The 19,198-nt window shown below is 46.5% G+C and overlaps 2 protein-coding genes across 3 annotated transcripts; one reads left to right on the forward strand and one right to left on the reverse strand.

Moving 5' to 3' along the window:
* Window positions 1–1,148: 1,148 nt before the first annotated feature.
* On the reverse strand, window positions 1,149–13,408 carry RNPS1 (RNA binding protein with serine rich domain 1). Its single transcript, XM_083152692.1, has 7 exons — window positions 13,251–13,408; window positions 10,306–10,461; window positions 7,468–7,647; window positions 6,989–7,091; window positions 4,188–4,341; window positions 3,797–3,941; window positions 1,149–2,928 (listed from the first exon to the last, which is right to left on the reverse strand). Exons 1-7 carry the CDS (start codon window positions 13,325–13,327, stop codon window positions 2,829–2,831), a joined length of 915 nt encoding a protein of 304 aa, XP_083008818.1. The 5' UTR covers window positions 13,328–13,408; the 3' UTR covers window positions 1,149–2,828.
* On the forward strand, window positions 13,381–17,938 carry LOC146019979 (uncharacterized). 2 transcript variants are annotated; one of them, XM_083152690.1, is made up of 5 exons: window positions 13,381–13,571; window positions 14,494–15,022; window positions 15,868–16,049; window positions 16,148–16,255; window positions 16,851–17,938. In XM_083152690.1, the coding sequence occupies exons 2-5, from the start codon at window positions 14,512–14,514 to the stop codon at window positions 17,172–17,174; spliced, it is 1,125 nt and encodes a 374-aa protein (XP_083008816.1). In that variant the 5' UTR covers window positions 13,381–13,571; window positions 14,494–14,511; the 3' UTR covers window positions 17,175–17,938. The 2 variants fall into 2 exon arrangements, with proteins under 2 accessions (XP_083008816.1, XP_083008817.1); XM_083152691.1 differs by lacking the exon at window positions 13,381–13,571 and adding an exon at window positions 13,589–13,721.
* The last annotated feature ends 1,260 nt before the right edge of the window (window positions 17,939–19,198 follow it).

Genomic DNA, 19,198 nt, shown 5'->3' on the forward strand with positions numbered 1-19,198 from the left:
GGCCTGCACAATAGGCTGAGTCTACTAAAGTGCCAAGAAGCTGCTGAAAAGTTGCACGAGGATGCTCTTGTACAGCAACTGGGGCCGAGGACTGGCCAGGAGGGATAAATCAGTGACACATAACCCTTCCTGGATAACATCCTGCTCAGACAGGCCTGCAGCAAAAGCCTTACAGGATAAGAGCAAGGGAGACTTTGTCTGTGTGCGCCCGCATTTATAAGTCATGTCAAAACACAAGGGTGCACTAAAATACACAATAGGTAAATGCCTGGTAGGGAAACCTAGAGTGATATGTATGTGAGGAGTTAACTTCTAACCCCTCTAGTCACACAAGGTAAAAGAAATAAAGTGGACAGCAATATATAGTGGCCTTCCCCCACCGGCGCTAGTGAGCCCTATGTAAAATGGGTGAATACCCCCAGCCTTTGCTCCACACCCCTGTGGTCTAGTGGAGTCCCTGCCATAAGCAGCGGTGTCCATGCCAGCTGCTGCAGAGCTTCTTCCTCACCCACAGCATGACAGCGATTTAAGTGCTCTCACAGAGAGCCTTACCTGCCCCTGTAATGCTGGCCACACTGTCCAAGTATTTCGGCGTTCGACGGTGTTAGACACCTGGCCCTACCGCAAGTACTCTGCTTCACCCAGGTTGTGGGGGAGTTTCACCCCAGCAGGGCTGATGGGGCTGCTGGGCTGTAGTCGCTAGCCCTTATAGCGTTAGTTGCTAGTGAAAAGTTTGTCAAATTTTTTTTTTTTTTTTAAAAAGCTTGTGGGTTTGCCTCAGGGAATTCCTGCTAACAAAAATGGTGCACCAGCTTCCTGCTGGCACCAACAAAACGCTGAGGAGCTGAGCATGGAGGCAGTGTTATAGGAGAGAGGAGCCGTGCAACCTGGGATGTCTCAAAGCTTTGCTGATTGGTGCCAAGGTCCTCTGGCTCCGCCTACAACCCCAATGTCACCCTGAGGAGACCATGAAACCCGAAGAAGAAATATACTGGTAAGTTAATTGGTTTCCAGCAAAACAAATGAACTAGTGTGTAAGTGTGCGCGCGAGTGCGTTTCCTAACCAGTTACACAACACTTGGATAAATAATGGACCACATGAAGATTAAGTCATATTAAATGATATAATAATTGCAGACACCACACCGTAAATCTCATCCGTTTATTCCAGCTTGCAGTTTATATCTATGGAACAGACATAAAAAAAAAAAAAACTTAAACACTACAAAATAAGAAATAAAACATCAATGTAAAATATCAACTGTACAAGTTACACCTTCAGCTTTTCATATCCAAAGGAAGGTCAGAACGCAATGCAACCAGGAATATTACCCCACTCGCTGGCAGTGAGCCATGCTCAGTGAGAGCTCTGCAGTGACCAGTTCCCCATCAGAGGGCTTTCCCATATTAACAGTACATAGGTAGTAGGGGCTACTCCCTTGTGATCCTACCAGTCCTGGTAGCTGCACAGACCAGGGATAGCTGCCAATCACCTTTGATGTCTCATGGCAGAACCAATCCAAAACTTAAGTGTAATGTAAAATGATGTAAAAACTTAGATCTTACTCAGTATCATACCTTGGGCTAAAATGGATCTTACTCAGTGTTCTGAGCAGGTAACCTCAGACTTCAAGCAAAGAAAGCCAATCGCCAGCAAGACCCTGGGCAGCTCTGTAACCACAGAATCACCAGGGGGCTGACAGGAGAGTGTTCCCCATCCACAGATCAGATCACTGCGCTAGGACACTCCCAACAGTTCCACTACTGCAGGTCTTAAAGACGCAGAACTATGAGGTCCCAATACGCTACATACATTCAGGACCACCAAGACGCATCACTCTGGATTTTATGGTTTATCTATGTATAGAGAGTTTTATCAATTGCAGATGTCTCAACAGCCAAAGAAAGCTGCCATAATACAAAGTTAACATTGTTATGATAAACTGGCACATTGCAACTTTAGAACGCTGGTCCAATTATGCCTCCCAATGACAGCCCATTATCATACCATTGGCAACAGTTACTACCGATCACCTAACCCACAGAGCGCAGTGACACACCAATCTGAAAAGTCCCGGCCCTGCTGAACACAGCGCTATCTGATTACACCCCTACACATCTAAATCGGTCACGTTCTATTGAATAACAACTTGTTCTACTGTGAAGTCTATACAAACATCACACCAGTTCCATGGCGCAGTCCTTCTACAGTTCCTTATAACAGAACAGCTGTAACACAGGAGCTCCGCATCGATGACATCACAGCTGAGGCATAATCGCAGAACATATATATATATATATATAGCGGTGTAAACCTCATAATGCAGCTTCGTCAGGACAGCTTATGCTACTGTGCGTTTGTTTGAATGATACTTTGAAGTATGCAATATAAAATATAATGGTGGGAACACAAGTCCCTTTGTGAATAGTGCCCAATATAAGTATGGTCTATATTAATCCGTGGCTAGCCTGGTGCTAGTTAGCCTCTGCCAGTTAAGCCGGGTCTCATTATGTATACACGTTTTCATTTACCCATAACGTGTCGTCAGAGGACATTTTTGGACTGGTTCTGTAAGATCTTGGTAGGACCACCAGCAGGAGAGCAATACTGATCGACAAATGTATAGTTTTCATGGGGTTTTCTACACAAAGTCCTTTCTCCCTGTACACATCATGCTGCCCTTGAGAATCAGAGATGAGAACTGGTTGTGTGGTCCTGTATAACAGTCCTTGAGGCGGCTGCACTGTCAAATGAACATGGTCAGCATCTTGTTGTAGCGGTCTGGTGGGAAGGGGTGTTGCGGACAAAGGGGGGGGAAGATGACCTTTCACCGCGATGAATTGGAGCTGGAACGGCTGCGGTGGCGGCGACGTGCAGGGGATCGCGAGCGGCGGCGGACAGGGGAGCGGCGACGAGGGGAACGGGACCTGCGGAGGGAACAGAATGTTATCTACTGAACCAGACATTACAACCTGGTCTAAGACACAAAGGGGGAAATGTACTAAGATGGGAGTTTTTTCACGAGATGTTGCTATGGGCAACTAACCAGAATCTTTCTTATTTTTTTTTTTTTTAGCACCTTCTAGAAGATAATAGTAACTGATTGGTTTCCCATAGCAACATCTCATGTGAAATATTACTCCCATCTTAGTAAATATCCCCCTAAGAGACTACTGAAGATGGCCTGTAACCATATTCTATTGTTATCAACTTAACGACACACTGTCCACCACCTGAACCATGCACAAGACAGATCAGCGTTGGACCGGAATGATCAGTTAGATTTACCGATCCCTCATTGAGCCATGAACAAGCAGGGTGGGTATTGATCATGTTGTGCTAGAATGCTTACAAATATTACTATAAATCAAAATATATACAAAAACAAGCACAGTTATCTTCCGAGCGCTTATGCTCTCAGTATCCTCCCAAGAAACAGCCAAACTACGAGTTGTGAACGGCTCAGCTGCCTCGCTACAGTACACTGCTCACAAACCAGACGGGAAGGATAGCAGACAGAACACAGGACAGAAAGACTGCAGAGTAAGGAATAAGAAGAGCCCAGCTCACAGGGGCCCTACGCTGAACACACACATGCTTAGGAACTGGCTTTGGTACAGGACAGAGAGGCACGTCTCACTCAGGACAGAGCCGGACAATGCGGGTAGATTGTCCCCTGAAGCTGTTACAGTATGAAAGCGGAAATGAAAGTCAGGGATGAATCCAGTGAGTGTTATGCAAAGAACACAAGGCCAGATAGTGTGCAAGGCTGGCACAAAAGGAAGACTGCACTACCTCCTCCTCATCCGCGGGGGAGAGCGACGCCACATAGGGGGAGGGGGTAACATCCGACGGGGTGGGCTGAATCTTCGAGGCAGCATCCGCATAGGCCGCGGAGTTAGCACTGCAGACGCTGTGATCTCCTGACCGTCAATCTGTCCTGAAAGGATTATATGCAAAAGACAAGTTTATTCAGCATGGAGAATGGCTGATGTAAGTAATGAGACCCGGCCAGCGGGAACAGTCCAGATTACAATCATTATGGTAATAAACTATTTACTTCAACACGATCCAATATTCCATTCTCACACCAGACTAGTAAGGACACTCAGTGACACAATGATACCGGAACATGTATTCTGTAATAAATCCACCTCCATCCGATCAGACGGCTTTTCCCATTTACCTCCATCCATGTGTTTTAAGGCTTTATCTGCCTCGTCTGCTGCTTCAAATTCCACGTAGGCATAACCCTTGTTGAGGTGCGGATGTAGGCGGTCTATGGGAAGCTCGACCTGCTTAATCTTCCCATACGTAGCGAAGATCTCCACAATGTGATCCTAGAAGAACATGACAGAAGTATGTTACACCAGAGTCCTCCCTCCGATAATACTATAGAATAGCACCGTACAGTGCCGTGTATGTTACACCAGTGTACTCCCTCCGATAATACTATAGAATAGCGCCGTACAGTGCCGTGTATGTTACACCAGAGTCCTCCCTCCGATAATACTACACATCAGAGTAGCGCCATACAGTGCCGTGTATGTTACACCAGAGTTCTCCCTCCGATAATACTACACATCAGATTAGCGCCATACAGTGCCGTGTATGTTACACCAGAGTCCTCCCTCCGATAATACTACACATCAGATTAGCGCCATACAGTGCCGTGTATGTTACACCAGAGTCCTCCCTCCGATAATACTACACATCAGATTAGCGCCGTACAGTGCCGTGTATGTTACACCAGAGTCCTCCCTCCGATAATACTACATCAGATTAGCGCCATACAGTGCCGTGTATGTTACACCAGAGTCCTCCCTCCGATAATACTATAGAATAGCGCCGTACAGTGCCGTGTACGTTACACCAGAGTCCTCCCTCCGATAATACTACACATCAGATTAGCGCCATACAGTGCCGTGTATGTTACACCGGTGTACTCCCTCCGATAATACTATAGAATAGCGCCGTGTATGTTACACCAGTGTACTCCCTCCGATAATACTATAGAATAGCGCCATACAGTGCCGTGTACGTTACACCAGAGTCCTCCCTCCGATAATACTACACATCAGATTAGCGCCATACAGTGCCGTGTATGTTACACCAGTGTACTCCCTCCGATAATACTATAGAATAGCACCGTACAGTGCCGTGTATGTTACACCAGTGTACTCCCTCCGATAATACTATAGAATAGCGCCGTACAGTGCCGTGTATGTTACACCAGTGTACTCCCTCCGATAATACTACACATCAGATTAGCGTCATACAGTGCCGTGTATGTTACACCAGAGTCCTCCCTCCGATAATACTACACATCAGATTAGCGCCATACAGTGCCGTGTATGTTACACCAGTGTACTCCCTCCGATAATACTATAGAATAGCACCGTACAGTGCCGTGTATGTTACACCAGTGTACTCCCTCTGATAATACTATAGAATAGCACCGTACAGTGCCGTGTATGTTACACCAGTGTACTCCCTCCGATAATACTACACATCAGATTAGCGCCGTACAGTGCCGTGTATGTTACACCAGTGTACTCCCTCTGATAATACTATAGAATAGCGTCATACAGTGCCGTGTATGTTACACCAGAGTCCTCCCTCCGATAATACTACACATCAGATTAGCGCCATACAGTGCCGTGTATGTTACACCAGTGTACTCCCTCCGATAATACTATAGAATAGCGCCGTACAGTGCCGTGTTTGTTACACCAGTGTACTCCCTCCAATAATACTACACATCAGATTAGCGCCGTACAGTGCCGTGTATGTTACACCAGTGTACTCCCTCTGATAATACTATAGAATAGCACCGTACAGTGCCGTGTATGTTACACCAGTGTACTCCCTCTCATAATACTATAGAATAGCGCCGTACAGTGCCGTGTATGTTACACCAGTGTACTCCCTCTGATAATACTATAGAATAGCACCGTACAGTGCCATGTATGTTACACCAGTGTACTCCCTCTCATAATACTATAGAATAGCGCCGTGCAGTGTATGTTACACCAGTGTACTCCCTCCAATAATACTACACATCAGATTAGCGCCGTACAGTGCCGTGTATGTTACACCAGTGTACTCCCTCTGATAATACTATAGAATAGCACCGTACAGTGCCGTGTATGTTACACCAGTGTACTCCCTCTCATAATACTATAGAATAGCGCCGTACAGTGCAGTGTATGTTACATCAGTGTACTCCCTCCAATAATACTACACATCAGATTAGCGCCGTACAGTGCCGTGTATGTTACACCAGTGTACTCCCTCTGATAATACTATAGAATAGCACCGTACAGTGCCGTGTATGTTACACCAGTGTACTCCCTCTCATAATACTATAGAATAGCGCCGTACAGTGCCGTGTATGTTACACCAGTGTACTCCCTCTGATACTATAGAATAGCGCCGTACAGTGCAGTGTATGTTACACCAGTGTACTCCCTCCGATAATACTATAGAATAGCACCGTACAGTGCTGTGTATGTTACACCAGTGTACTCCCTCTGATAATACTATAGAATAGCGCCGTACAGTGCCGTGTATGTTACACCAGTGTACTCCCTCCGATAATACTACACATCAGATTAGCGCCATACAGTGCCATGTATGTTACACCAGTGTACTCCCTCTGATAATACTACACATCAGATTAGCGCCGTACAGTGCCGTGTATGTTACACCAGTGTACGCCCTCTGATAATACTATAGAATAGCGCCGTACAGTGCCGTGTATGTTACACCAGTGTACTCCCTCCGATAATACTATAGAATAGCACCGTACAGTGCTGTGTATGTGACACCAGTTTACACTGATAATACTACACAACATATTAGCGTCGTGTATGTTAAACCAGTGTACTCTGCTGTGAAGCATTGCATCTTGCTTCACAGCAGAGAACAGTCTAAAGCTATACCTATAAATAACTGGTAATAAATAGAGGAGTGACTCAGCCTTACCTTAGTGACATTCCTCGTCAGCCTCCCAATATGCAGCTTGGTGGGCCGCGGGCTTGGACTCCGCCTCTTTCGCTCCTTTTCATCACGTTTCGGCTGTTTGGATCTGAGAGTAAATACACCGTCAGTACCTACAGAACCAGATATCCCTGTGATACAAATATAGCATGCACACTTCTACTTGGGACCATGATATCAATTGATGTCCACCAATGACATTACTAGATCCCCCAAAATAGGTTATTTGGGCTCAAGAGTTATTTTTTTATCAAAGAATTATTGCCACCCCCCTTTACAAATTGCTACATCATTATCCATGATTCCAAGATCTGTGAGTCAAAGGGATATACTACTGGGCATAATAGTACATGCGTTCATATATATCCATGTAATATAGTAGCCATACTGACATTTCTAGCACACTTTATGTATCTAGAAACCTCGCTTTAATTAACGAAGCGGAGACAGGCTGGAATACATACTTGGAGCGAGAACGCCTTCTGTTGTCATGCCTTCGGCGGGATGGGCTCGGGGAACCAGAGGAGCTGCTGGAGCTTGAACTTCTGGAAGAGCTGGAACTTCCTGACCGGCTAGAAGCGGATGAAGAGCTGGAACCCGAACTGGACCCGGAGCTGGATCCCGAAGATGAGCTGGAGGAGGAGCTTGAGCGGGAACGATGGAACAGATTAGACAGTACACACCAATAAGAGACAGGGGGAGGGGCTGTCTAGTCTTCTCTATAAGGTGAATCAGCTAACAAAGAACTACACTTCCACAAGCATCACTAGAAACAGACCCTAATACAGGGCTCGACAAAACCCGGGGGCCAGGTCGCCATGGCGACCAGATTCTGCTTCCTGGCAACCAGATTTGCCAGGAAGCAGAACCCCCGAGCAGAGTGGTGGCTTGACAGCAGCGGGCCCCACTGTGGGTTATAGTCTTAGATATATGATAAGAGCCAGCGCGGCAGCAGCCGGCAGAGCAGTTTACAACTCTCCCGGCTGCCGGGAGATGGACAGGGAGAGGCAGGGAGCTGGTAGCAGCCTCTGTGTAACCAGCGGGTCCCCGAGGCTGGCTATCCTAACAGCACTTACAGCAGCCACAGGTGCCCCTTACCAGACACATAAAAAGATGGCGCCGCGGTTGTTTATTATGTTCAATATAACAGCCAGCACGGCGGCAGCCAGGCAGAGCGGTGCTCAACTCTCCTGGCTGCTGCAGCTGTATTAGAGCAGGTCCGCAGCGGGTCCGGACTCCGACAGATGCAGTGAGGGGACGGACCGGACGGTAACCACCATCTAACAGTGTGGGGTGAATAGGACGCTATCAGCTCCCCATCTGGTATGCAGCACAAGCAGTCTTAGGACATCTCTGTGAGCAGCAACCAGCTGCCTTACTCCAGCCCAACATAAGTAACAGACAGCCTCCAGATACATCACAGGCTGCAGCAATTAATCGATTATTCTCCAACATTCCTGCCTCTAATTACAAGTTTTGCCAAACTTCCCGGCAGGATGCCGGTTTGTGAGTAAACAGAGTTTGACTAAGTTTAAAATAGGAGCACCTTGATGTTATAAGTCTGAAAAGGCTACACTATCTGTCTCTCCTAACAGGATCAAAACTAATTTTACTGTTCACAGCACTAAATACTGAGGCTTTTTTTCTTTTTAAAGAAATAATATATATAGAATTCAGTATAACTTTTTCTGATACACAGGAATAAAGTGTGAGACTATTCACTAACTGACACAAGTTGTATTGGTGACAGGTGTCTAAAAAACTATAGGGAATAGTGAACACTTAAATCCTGTATATACTTTGATATTCCCTCTCCCTCCTTAACCAACATTCAAAATACAGACACACTAAAAATTCATGTGTTTGTTGATTAAAATGTTGATACAAATATACCTTTGAAACATTGTTATGCTTAAAGGTTGATACTATTTAGCCCAGAGTGCAAATCATTATACCAGCAGGGAATCAGCAAAAATCAGATAATATATTAAGCCTAAAATGATATTTCACATTGATTCAGGGGAATAATTATTTATACATCAATTAGTTAATTGTATTCTGTAATAAATGATCAACAGGTAGTTTACCGTCACTTGATTCAAATTGTACAGATATTGTTTATAATATAAAAAATCTGTCCTCTATAAATAAGAATCCAACAATTTCTATCTCTGCACGAGCAGGTCACATTATTTATAAAAGGTGACAAAACTGAACTGATCTACTGGTAATGAAAAATATAGATATTTAGGAGGGACATATAATAAGTGCTTCATTACCACCACTATGTAGATAATTGGTTGTGCCCTACCTTAAATTGAAGACAGTTATGAGATACTCTGCTTCAACACACTTGTCTTTTAAAGTAATTGAATAAGTTATATTTTAAACAATAAATCAATTAAGAGTGCCCCAGAAGAGACTTGTTCAGCCTTTTTTCCAGCCTCTCTCTAGTTGGATTCCCGTTTCTTTACCATTTGAGTTTTCTGAACTCTAAACTGGGAGCACCACCAACCAGTTTATTAAAGCAATAGACAGTTTTATTTCAATTAATGTTGGTTATATTGATACTTGCAATAATTTATTTGTGTGCGGATTTAAACAAAAAACCTTTTGCAGGTCCGCAGCGCGCCTGTTACATAAGCCAAGGCGGCTTACGAGCTAATCGGGAGCTACCACTGCAGCTCCATGCTTGAGTTATGAAATAGGTGCGCTGCTGTCGTGCTCTGATACAGCAGCAGCCAGGAGAGCTGTGCACTGGGCTGCTACTATGCTGGGCTGTTGTATTGAACATTATAACCCACCGCGGGGCCATCTGCTTATGTGTCTTTGTTTTAACAGAGGCACCCAAGGCTTTTGTAAATACTGATCCCCCCCCCCCTCATTTTTTTTTCTCAGTCTGCCCCTGCCTGGCATCAAGCCAGAAACCCATAGCAATGAGCATGTAGGTAAGTATCACTGTGAAATAATATGCCATGGGCATTACGGCATGTGGTATTATATGTAATGGATATTACCGTGTTTGGTTTACCATGTAATGGGCATTACGGTGTATGTGGTATATGTCATGGGCATTCTTTTGTGTGGTATAGTATGCAAAAGGTTTTTCGGTGTGTGGCGTAATGTGTAATGGGCATTGTGGCATGTGTGTGACATGTGTAATAGGCATTATGGTGTTACTTTTGGGCGCACACTGTCACTATTTTTTCTTCTGGCTCCTACATTTTCATCCTGGCTCCTAGATTTTTAAAAAATTTATCAAGCCCTAGAGGAAGCGATTGGGTGATATAAATCAAATGTACCTGCTGCTACTGCTGCCACTAGAGGCGCTGCGCCTCTTCCTGGCCTTGTCCCGGCCACGGTCTTTCTCCACCACCTCTTTGCCCGGGGCCTTTTCCTTGGCCCGGTCTTTAGCTCTGTCTTCAGACCGTTCTTTACGTTTGCTGGGAGATGGAGCCCTGAGGAAAATGAAAGCATTGTTCCAATTACACAGGATGCAAAACAGCACATATTCAGGTAGCAGCCCTGGAATGTCTGTGCAGATGGGCCTGCATAGCAGTCACACCTGGTGGCATCACCACTCAGTTAGCCTGGACCAGTATGCAAACACAGTGTAGAATGTAGTCTTCGCTAGCTGATGAACAGCGATAAAACACAGTAACACAGTGCTGAACCAATGGGAACATAGCACCGGAAAGCTTACAAATGATCAGAATCATCTCTCAAGTGCAATGTAAGTTCTGCCCACAAGTGACTGAAGGTCAGCCAAATCTCCAGATTGCATACACAACTCCGTTAGTATAGGCTACAGCAACAAGACTGTACGCAGTCACTTAAAACCTCCAAACTAATCATCTGAAGTTACATGTAGAAAATACAACAGTACCAGAGGGCGGAAAGTGGTCATACTAACTATAGCATAGATCAGGGCTGGGCAACACCGGCCCTCCAGATGTTAATGAACTACACATCCCAGCATGCCTTGCATCAGTTTCAGCATGGCCACATAGCAAAACTAATGTAAAGCATCCTGGGATGTGTAGTTCATTAACATCTGGAGGGCCGGTGTTGCCCAGCCCTGGCATAGATGGTAAAGGTCAGCACACACAAAGACCAACCATATTTGTAGTATGGGGAAAAAAACGTATTCCAAGGGAAGTCTGCAATTCCGCCCTCATAGAGGAGACCTATTATATGATTCTGGCTTCAGTCCTGCATAGCAATGCCCAGATCCCATTGCCCCCAGCCCTGGCTACACTGGCAACAGATAGTGCCCAACCTGCAGGACACTGGAGGTCTTTAATGCCTGGTGCCATCAAATATGCAATAAAAGGGTGCACATGGATACTTCGTAGAATTTCCCAGAGACATTATGGAAAAATGAGGACTTAAGGTCCATACACACTGGTGCATACACACTGAGCGACCCCCCCACTGGGGGATGGCTTTGCATAGCAGAGCGTTATGCAAAGCCGTCCTGAAAGCCGCTCATCTGCTGCTATAACCAGCAGATGAACGGCTTTCCCGGCGATGTTGCGGGAGCGCGCAGCAGTGCTCATCCCCGGGCCATACACACTGGGCGGCTTTGAGCTGAAAGCTGCTCAACTGGGTGTTTTGAGCGACTTTCAGCTCAAAGTCTCCCAGTGTGTATGGGCCTTTAATCTATTATTATCACTCATGCCAAATTATTTGGGGAAACTTCTTCACGTTCCTACTATTCAATCCTTACATTATCGGCTACCAATACAAATAACCATGTAGCCCAAAAACAACTTGTCTATGACGTATTGGGAGTAATTTACTACCAATGTCAGTGGATACAACTTTTCCCAGGAAACATACATACGAACAGCAGATGGGACTCCACCTGCCCATTTAGGTGTGCGAGTCTCTGTGGTTAGAAGTGATGCTTACCGGTCCATCAGAAGTAGGCCAATGAGTATTTGTCATGCAAAGGGGCGGAGCAATATCAAGACGTGTGACAATGTCACAAAACACCCATCACACCCCTGTAAGGGAGCACCAAACCCCACAATCTTGGCTCTAACTGGAGGTGTCCTCTCCTATCCCTCTATTCATGCAGATTGGCATATTGCCACCATTACAGAAAGGGATTATAACATGTATGATCCCACTCTAGTAACCCAACAACAGTCACAGGCAGGTGCTGGAGTGGCGGTTTCGCTCCCCCCTGAAGTGTGTTACTGGGCAACCATTAAGATAAACTATGTACCAAGCTTAACCAAAGAAAAGGCTTATGTTTACTATAGATGGTATCTCACTTATATTAAAACTAACAACAACCTGACCCACAGCTTTCATATATGTGACCCAGGAATTTGCCGGGTCTCAGCTCTGATTCTCCCACGCATGGCCTAGCGTTGATCAAGTATGGGAGCGAGTGTAACCGCTCCAAAAACAGTGGATTTGGTACTTATGTAATATCTGGGCTCCCGTTTTTCTTATGAGACCACGTCCCCTCGCCACGCTTCGGGCACGGTGGCTCGCTGCGCTCGCCACACTATATAAAATCAACTCCATGCGTAGTTGGATAGTAGGGGTATGAAAAAATGGGGTGCATTTAACATGGGAGCCCAGATAATACATAAGTACCGTGGATTTTTTTTAAATAAAAGTCTTCTACTGTGATAATCGCAGTGTGGAGTGGTCCCACTTGATTTTTGAATATTCTCTTTGCCTGTGAATCCAGGTAACCGTAGGGTGAAAAGGTGGAGTTGCTGGTCAGAACCTGATCTGAGTGCTTTCAGAAATGTATCATGGGACTGGTTTGTTCCTCATTAAGGACAATATATATATATATATATATATATATATATATATATATATATATATATATATATATATATATATATATATATATATACATACATACATACACACACACACACACACACACAGGCTGGGGATCAGCATAATGGACATACACTATAGAGAGTCTGGGGTTCAATATATAACACATACACTATAGGAGGGGAGGCTGAGGATCAGTATATAGAACACATATACTGTATAATGAGACGCTGGGGGCGGCCATCTTCCCCGCCAGGAAGCGCCTGTTCCCCCGGATGCGGCCTAGCGCCGGCTTTATAGCCTATCCCTCCGTCTCCGCCAGAAGTCCAGCCACCCCCTTCGGCAGCCCCAGGTCCACTCCATCCCCGCCGCAGCCGCCCACCCCCAGGCACAGAGAGGGGCCGCAGGATGGAGGCGGATGGTGCCGGACACTTACATCTTCCCGGACTTGCGCTGCCGCTCTCTCCTCAGGTCGGACACACCGTCGCGTTCGTTCTGACGCGGGGCCGCCATCCTGCTGCCTGGCAGAGCTCTGGGCGCGCTGCGGGTGACGTCACACGCTGAGGGGGGAGGGGTTATAGTAACTGCTGCAGCTCAGCTGCCGGGCGGCCGCGGTGTATGCCGGAGAGGAAGGGGTTACTGGCTCCCGGCAGCCTCCGCTGCTTCCGCCTTCTCCTGTGTACTGTGTAGTGTGTAAACAAAACAAAGAAGACATTGCGTTATCATGGCTGCTGCTGGGGCGGCTGGCGGCGTGCGGGTAACTATTATCCTATGTCACACATGTCCTGCACACACCTAACAGGGGGACCACAAGTCCCAGCATGCCAGGCAATGCCTTATTAAAGGAGAAATGCATGCAGAACCTCATCTGTCACACAGCTCTGCGTGTATTAGGAGGAGGGGAGAGGTCAGTGTGCCCTGATGTCTGTGTATTAGGAGGAGGGGAGAGGTCTGTGTATTAGGAGGAGGGGAGAGGTCAGTGTGTTCTGATGTCTGTATTAGGAGGATGAAAGAGGTCTGTGTATTAGGAGGAGGGGAGAGGTCAGTGTGTCCTGATGTCTGTGTATTAGGAGGAGAGGGGATGTCAGTGTGCCCTGGAGTCTGTGTATTAGGAGGATGGGAGAGGTCAGTGTGTCCTGATGTCTGTGTATTAGGAGGAGGGGAGAGGTCAGTGTGCCCTGATGTCTGTGTATTAGGAGGAGGGAAGAGGTCTGTGTGCCCTGATGTCTGTGTATTAGGAGGAGGGGAGAGGTCAGTGTGCCCTGATGTCTGTGTATTAGGAGAAGGGGAGAGGTCAGTGTGTTCTGATGTCTGTGTATTAGGAGGATGGAAGAGATCTGTGTATTAGGAGGAGGGGAGAGGTCAGTGTGTCCTGATGTCTGTGTATTAGGAGGAGGGGAGAGGTCAGTGTGTTCTGATGTCTGTGTATTAGGAGGAGGGGAGAGGTCAATGTGTCCTGATGTCTGTGTATTAGGAGGAGGGGAGAGCTCAGTGTGTCCTCACGTCTGTGTATTGACATTTTAATTTTAATGAAGAGGTTAATGCATCAAGCAATGGAAGGTGTGGAGAAATTATTTGCTATGGAAAACTTCTCCACGGCTTGATACATCTATTCCTATGCTTCAGCATGTTTGTTGGTGTCTGAATAACGCAGGACTCTCTCCTTTTATCCCATAAAGTCCTAATTCCTTGGAGCTATGGGTAGACTGAATGATCAGGCCAAGCACAGGATTGTGGTGCTGAGGAAAGCCGGCCTGAGCTTTCGCAAGATCAAGAAGGTTCTCGAGCTAGACAACATCAAGGTGACTCCACAAGCCATCTACCTCTTCCTGAAACGTAAGAACATCGAACCTGAGAGGTCAAGTGTCCCCGCACAGAGTTCAGCTACAAAAGGACAGCCCTGGGAACAGGCCCAGCTGTGGAACCTTCTGCAGGAGAATGGCGGTCAGAGCAAGGAGCGATGCCCTCAGGCACAGAAGTCTGGACATGCATCAAGTGACATCAGGCAGCCAGACAACAAAGAGGAAGGCATCAAAATTGTCAGTGTGACATCTCTGTCCAAAGGAAACCCGTCCCTCGAGCCACCAACCAGTGCCCCAAAGACCATGCCGCAATGTCAGATGGCACCACAATGTCAGATGGCACCACAAGCACAGACTGTCCCAAAGAGTCAGGCAGCACCACAAGCGCGTACGGTGCCACAGACAGGTAAGTCGTTTTGTCCAAAAACTAACTTACCTATGGCCAACTAATTAATGCACATTAGGGTTAATTCAGTTAGACCCGCAGATTACCGAATATCCCAGAGTGCGATGTTCAGCAATATGCGCCCGCACTCCTAGTGCACGGGAATGAGGTTAGCTGCGGGCACAGTTTCTTACTTTGCACTTTACACGGTTTGCAAATCACCCCTGTTCCAAAAACAAATCCTAAAATGTATGTTCAGGGTTTGGATTATTGGTCTAGGTCGACACAGGACAATGTCGACACGTGTTTTTTCCCCCTATTGACATGGACACCGTTTTGGTGTACTGTGTCCGTTCCCCATGCTTCGGGCACGGTTCCTCATTGCACTTGGCACAGTATTATATTCTCCCTCTATACCCATTTGGATATGGAAGTAAGAACAAGTTAGTTTAAAAAAAAAAAATCATGAAAAACGTGTGTCGACTTTTTGAAAATGTTGACCTACACTTTTTTCATGTGTCTCCGTATTGCTTGTCAACCAATAATGCTTGACCTATTCACTATCGACCGGATACCCCTATGCACCCTATCCGATTCTGTCTATCATTTTCTAGGATGCAGAAGAGAAATGATAGGTAGATTTGGATATATTTAATTTTTGGAAGCTGTAGAAATTGTCCCTTTTGTCTCCTGTCCCTGCACACGGGCCACCAAGGCAATGATCCCAGCACAATAACAGATGGCGTTGCCACTTTTGGCGTCGGTAGCCCATGGCATTATGGGAAGTAAAGCTGGGGCATCTCTAGAGCTAAGCTGAGAAGGAGGCAATGTTACATCAGCTGATGGACTTTCTCTCTCCCTATCAGGAGCCTGCACTGTGCGTCCGGCCCAGCCTCCTGCAGTGAACGGGCCACGCCCCAGCCACCCCCAGCCAGCGCCTCACTATCAGATGAATGGAAGGGCGAGGACACCTCTCCCCACCGCTAAGAATCCAGCGCTGCTGGTCACAAAGAAGTTAGTGGACAGAGCCATCAGCTTGCAGAAGAGGGTAATATGTTAGCAGCCCAGCTGTGGGCGCTTTTACTAACCTATGATCGAGAACACATGTAATGTATATAATCATATATCCCGTTGGTTTACTAACAGGTGATATCTCAAAACGGAGTCCAGCTTCTGAGTCACGGAGGGCAATACCAGCTTCCTGCTACCGGCCACCAACATGCTGCCAGACCGGTGGCCAAACCAAGCACTCAGGTATGGGGGAATAGAGAAGACTGACTTAAAATAATAAAGACTATAGACATGAGTTTTTCACATTTTTTTGTGTGTCAATGTTGACACTGCCCCCCCCAATTAATGTAACTCTTCGTTCACCATGCTCACTATTCTATTCTCCCTCAATGCCCACATGGATGGTGTAAGAACAAGCCTCATGTCGACCTTGTAATGTGTCTACTATTTCGTGTTGACCTTTTGAGGTAGACATATTGACTGTTTTTCTAGACACTGTAGATCTATCATCCAGAACCGAAGTGCATATAAATTGTCATTGTTATCCATTGCCAAACTCTTCCGATGCCGTGAAGAATTTTTGGGGTTCCATAGGGGGCTGTGGGGGTGAACTCGCCTGAGAGCGGTGATGCTTTCTGTCCCAATGTCGGCAACCAGAAGCTAGTCAAGTAGAGCTGAGTCACTAACTCAGACAGCGATTGGGCGGAGCCTAATCGCAGCCTACCTCTTACTTGCGGCTGCACTGTGCATTCAGCACTGAAGGATGTTACATTTTTGGTACAGTACTTTTTTTTTTAAATCAACTTTATTAACATTCTTGTTCTTCTATGTACTACAGTTCAAAGATATGAGCACACAGACAGCGCTGGCACCCTTCCCTCCAGCTTTGCCGGAGGCGAGTGTGAAGCAATTGGACTCTGTAAGAGGGGAGCTTCACAGACTGACGCAGGTCATGCAGACTCTAATCGACAGACAGGGCCGCTGGGAGCAGGAGCAGATGAGGCAGCGGCAGTGTAACCACCAGGAGGTGCTATCACAGATCCAACAGCTGGGTGCAACACTGGTGACAAAGCTTTCTCAGAGCTGCATGCCCTTTGGCAGCGCCCAGGAGCCAGAGGCTCCCCTTCCCGACTTTGGACATTTCAAGATGGAGCTTCTGTGAAGGAGCAGTGATGTGGTTATCCCCCCGGTGCATACACAGTCTTTCCAAGTATTGTTTGCTTAACTGACTACAGAGACACCAAGTTTGTATGCGGTTATCCTCCTAGGTAAAGGAATTTTCCGTTGCAGCACCATTCGTGCTGGAGTAGGCAGTAGGACTACACACCCCACCATGCTCTGCCTGAGTTTTGCTATCAAGGCATGCTAAAACTGTGACAATGCATGCTGGGATGTGCAGTCCCACATCACCTGGAGTGATGCTTATTGGCCAGCTCTACTTTAGTGGGTGTGGCTTTTTTGCAGAGCACATAAACTGAATTGCAGAACTAGAGACCGCTGCAACTTAGAAGTATTCCTAGGCAGAAGACGAGGTGACAATGTATACATACGGTCCGTCTAACCGTCATTGTACAACCTAAGCTACCACTTCCCATATCATTTTATTATTCCACCTTTCCCCCCCGTGAAGCCTCATTTGTAATTTAACTGAACAGAAACCCTGAGGCAGCCTTTATTATATCTGCTCAACCAGGCCATCTTAAAAGGGCTTTTGTCAAACGCAGGACCTATTTTTAACCTTAGTGATTTAGAAGCCATTCCGCGGGTCACGTGACTTCTGGGTTAGATCATGTGACCCACTCCCTGCTGTGTACGATGTATGCTCCTCCCTGAACTGGACGGGAAAAGAAAAGACATTTTGAAGTTTTGCTGACATTGATTTTATATGACCAATCACTGACAGAACGCCAAATTGCCGAAGAGAAATATTGTTAGAGCCTTTTATTTGCTTAATTATAAATTCTTACTTATTTGTATAAATAATGGTATGTTATAGGGTAAGCTGCAGAATATATATACTTCATTTTGGCACCACAAGTCGCGGTGTGAGCTGTGGGTCGGCGTTAGATATGTCTGGTTTTCACCCTATTACTAAATCTTGAAAATGTAATGGAGGGTTTCTTCCCTGTCTATGTAAAAAAAAAAAAAAGAAAACAAAATCTAAAATATGTTTGGTGCTTTTTTAAATTTTCTGGAACGCAGGTCGGCCATAATTGCTCCGCATTGCACTAATTGATAGAAAATGCCTGATTCGGATGGTCGCGCCGCGGTGCAGCTGGTGTTCTTGGGCGATGACAAAAATGTTCCATTCAGTGTAGTGTTATGGGAGTGGCATGGAGGCGTGTCAGGGAAGCGGTTACGTTCCCAGGCGCATTGCTGCAGGAATGGGAGGCCGCGGTCAGACGGATTTACTGCACCTGCTGCATTACGAACTACTGACACTCCCTCAGTCCAAAGTGGGCGTTAGTTTTGCTCACTACAGCAGGCCTGGCTAACCTGTGGGGGGGCCAGATGATGGGCCGACCGTCGGGATTCCTACGGTCAGCATAACGACATAGGAATCCTGACTGTTCAAATGATGGGCTTTTATCCCTCTATGGGGGAACCACGACAACCATAGAGGGATAATAGAACCTGTGGTGAGCGCAGGGAGCCTGCAAGATGCTTTTTTGCGCTCACCCCCTGTCGGAGTACCGGAGGTCGGGATTCCGATGTCTGTATACTGACCTGTTGGGCCGTCATACCACACCCACCTTTGGTTTTCCAGCTGTTGTAAAAACTACACATCACATTGTGCCCTGCCATAGCATTCTCTAATAGCAATACTGCAATACATCCTGGGATATGTAGTTTCACAACAGCTGGAGGAGGTGGGCTAGGCCTGCACTACAGAGTGGGTTAGGCTTGTAGGGAGGGTTAGGCACTAAAGGGGGAGGGGGGGACAGTTAGCGGGCCTAATTCAGACCTGAATAAGTTTCAGAGACCGCTGATCAGTTATATGCTCCCCTGCCAGAGTAAAATTCCGCCCAGTGCAGGCCTGCGATTGCTGCCCACCATCAAATCATTTTTCCAGTGTGTGCAGTCTGTGAGCAACCCGGTCCTACTTGGCCCAGGACTTACTCATTGACCTGTTGACCAATAGTTGTCGACCTTTTGATTACCTACCTAGACACCGTAGATCTAATG

Source organism: Crinia signifera, chromosome 7 (genome assembly GCF_055691185.1).
Source record: "Crinia signifera chromosome 7, ASM5569118v1, whole genome shotgun sequence".
In the NCBI taxonomy this organism is placed as follows: Eukaryota; Metazoa; Chordata; class Amphibia; order Anura; family Myobatrachidae; genus Crinia; species Crinia signifera.

What these genes read in the sequence shown, in the direction of transcription:
- RNPS1 (XM_083152692.1), bottom strand. Translation starts at nt 13,327, where the DNA reads ATGGCGGCCCCGCGTCAGAACGAACGCGACGGTGTGTCCGACCTGAGG. An exon ending in TGACGAGGAATGTCACTAAG is followed by an intron (nt 4,342 to 6,988) that starts GTAAGGCTGAGT and finishes ATGTTCTTCTAG; the next exon opens with GATCACATTGTGGAGATCTT. An exon ending in CTTAAAACACATGGATGGAG is followed by an intron (nt 3,942 to 4,187) that starts GTAAATGGGAAA and finishes TAATCCTTTCAG; the next exon opens with GACAGATTGACGGTCAGGAG.
- LOC146019979 (XM_083152690.1), top strand. Translation starts at nt 14,512, where the DNA reads ATGGGTAGACTGAATGATCAGGCCAAGCACAGGATTGTGGTGCTGAGG. An exon ending in GCGTACGGTGCCACAGACAG is followed by an intron (nt 15,023 to 15,867) that starts GTAAGTCGTTTT and finishes TCTCCCTATCAG; the next exon opens with GAGCCTGCACTGTGCGTCCG. An exon ending in CCATCAGCTTGCAGAAGAGG is followed by an intron (nt 16,050 to 16,147) that starts GTAATATGTTAG and finishes GTTTACTAACAG; the next exon opens with GTGATATCTCAAAACGGAGT.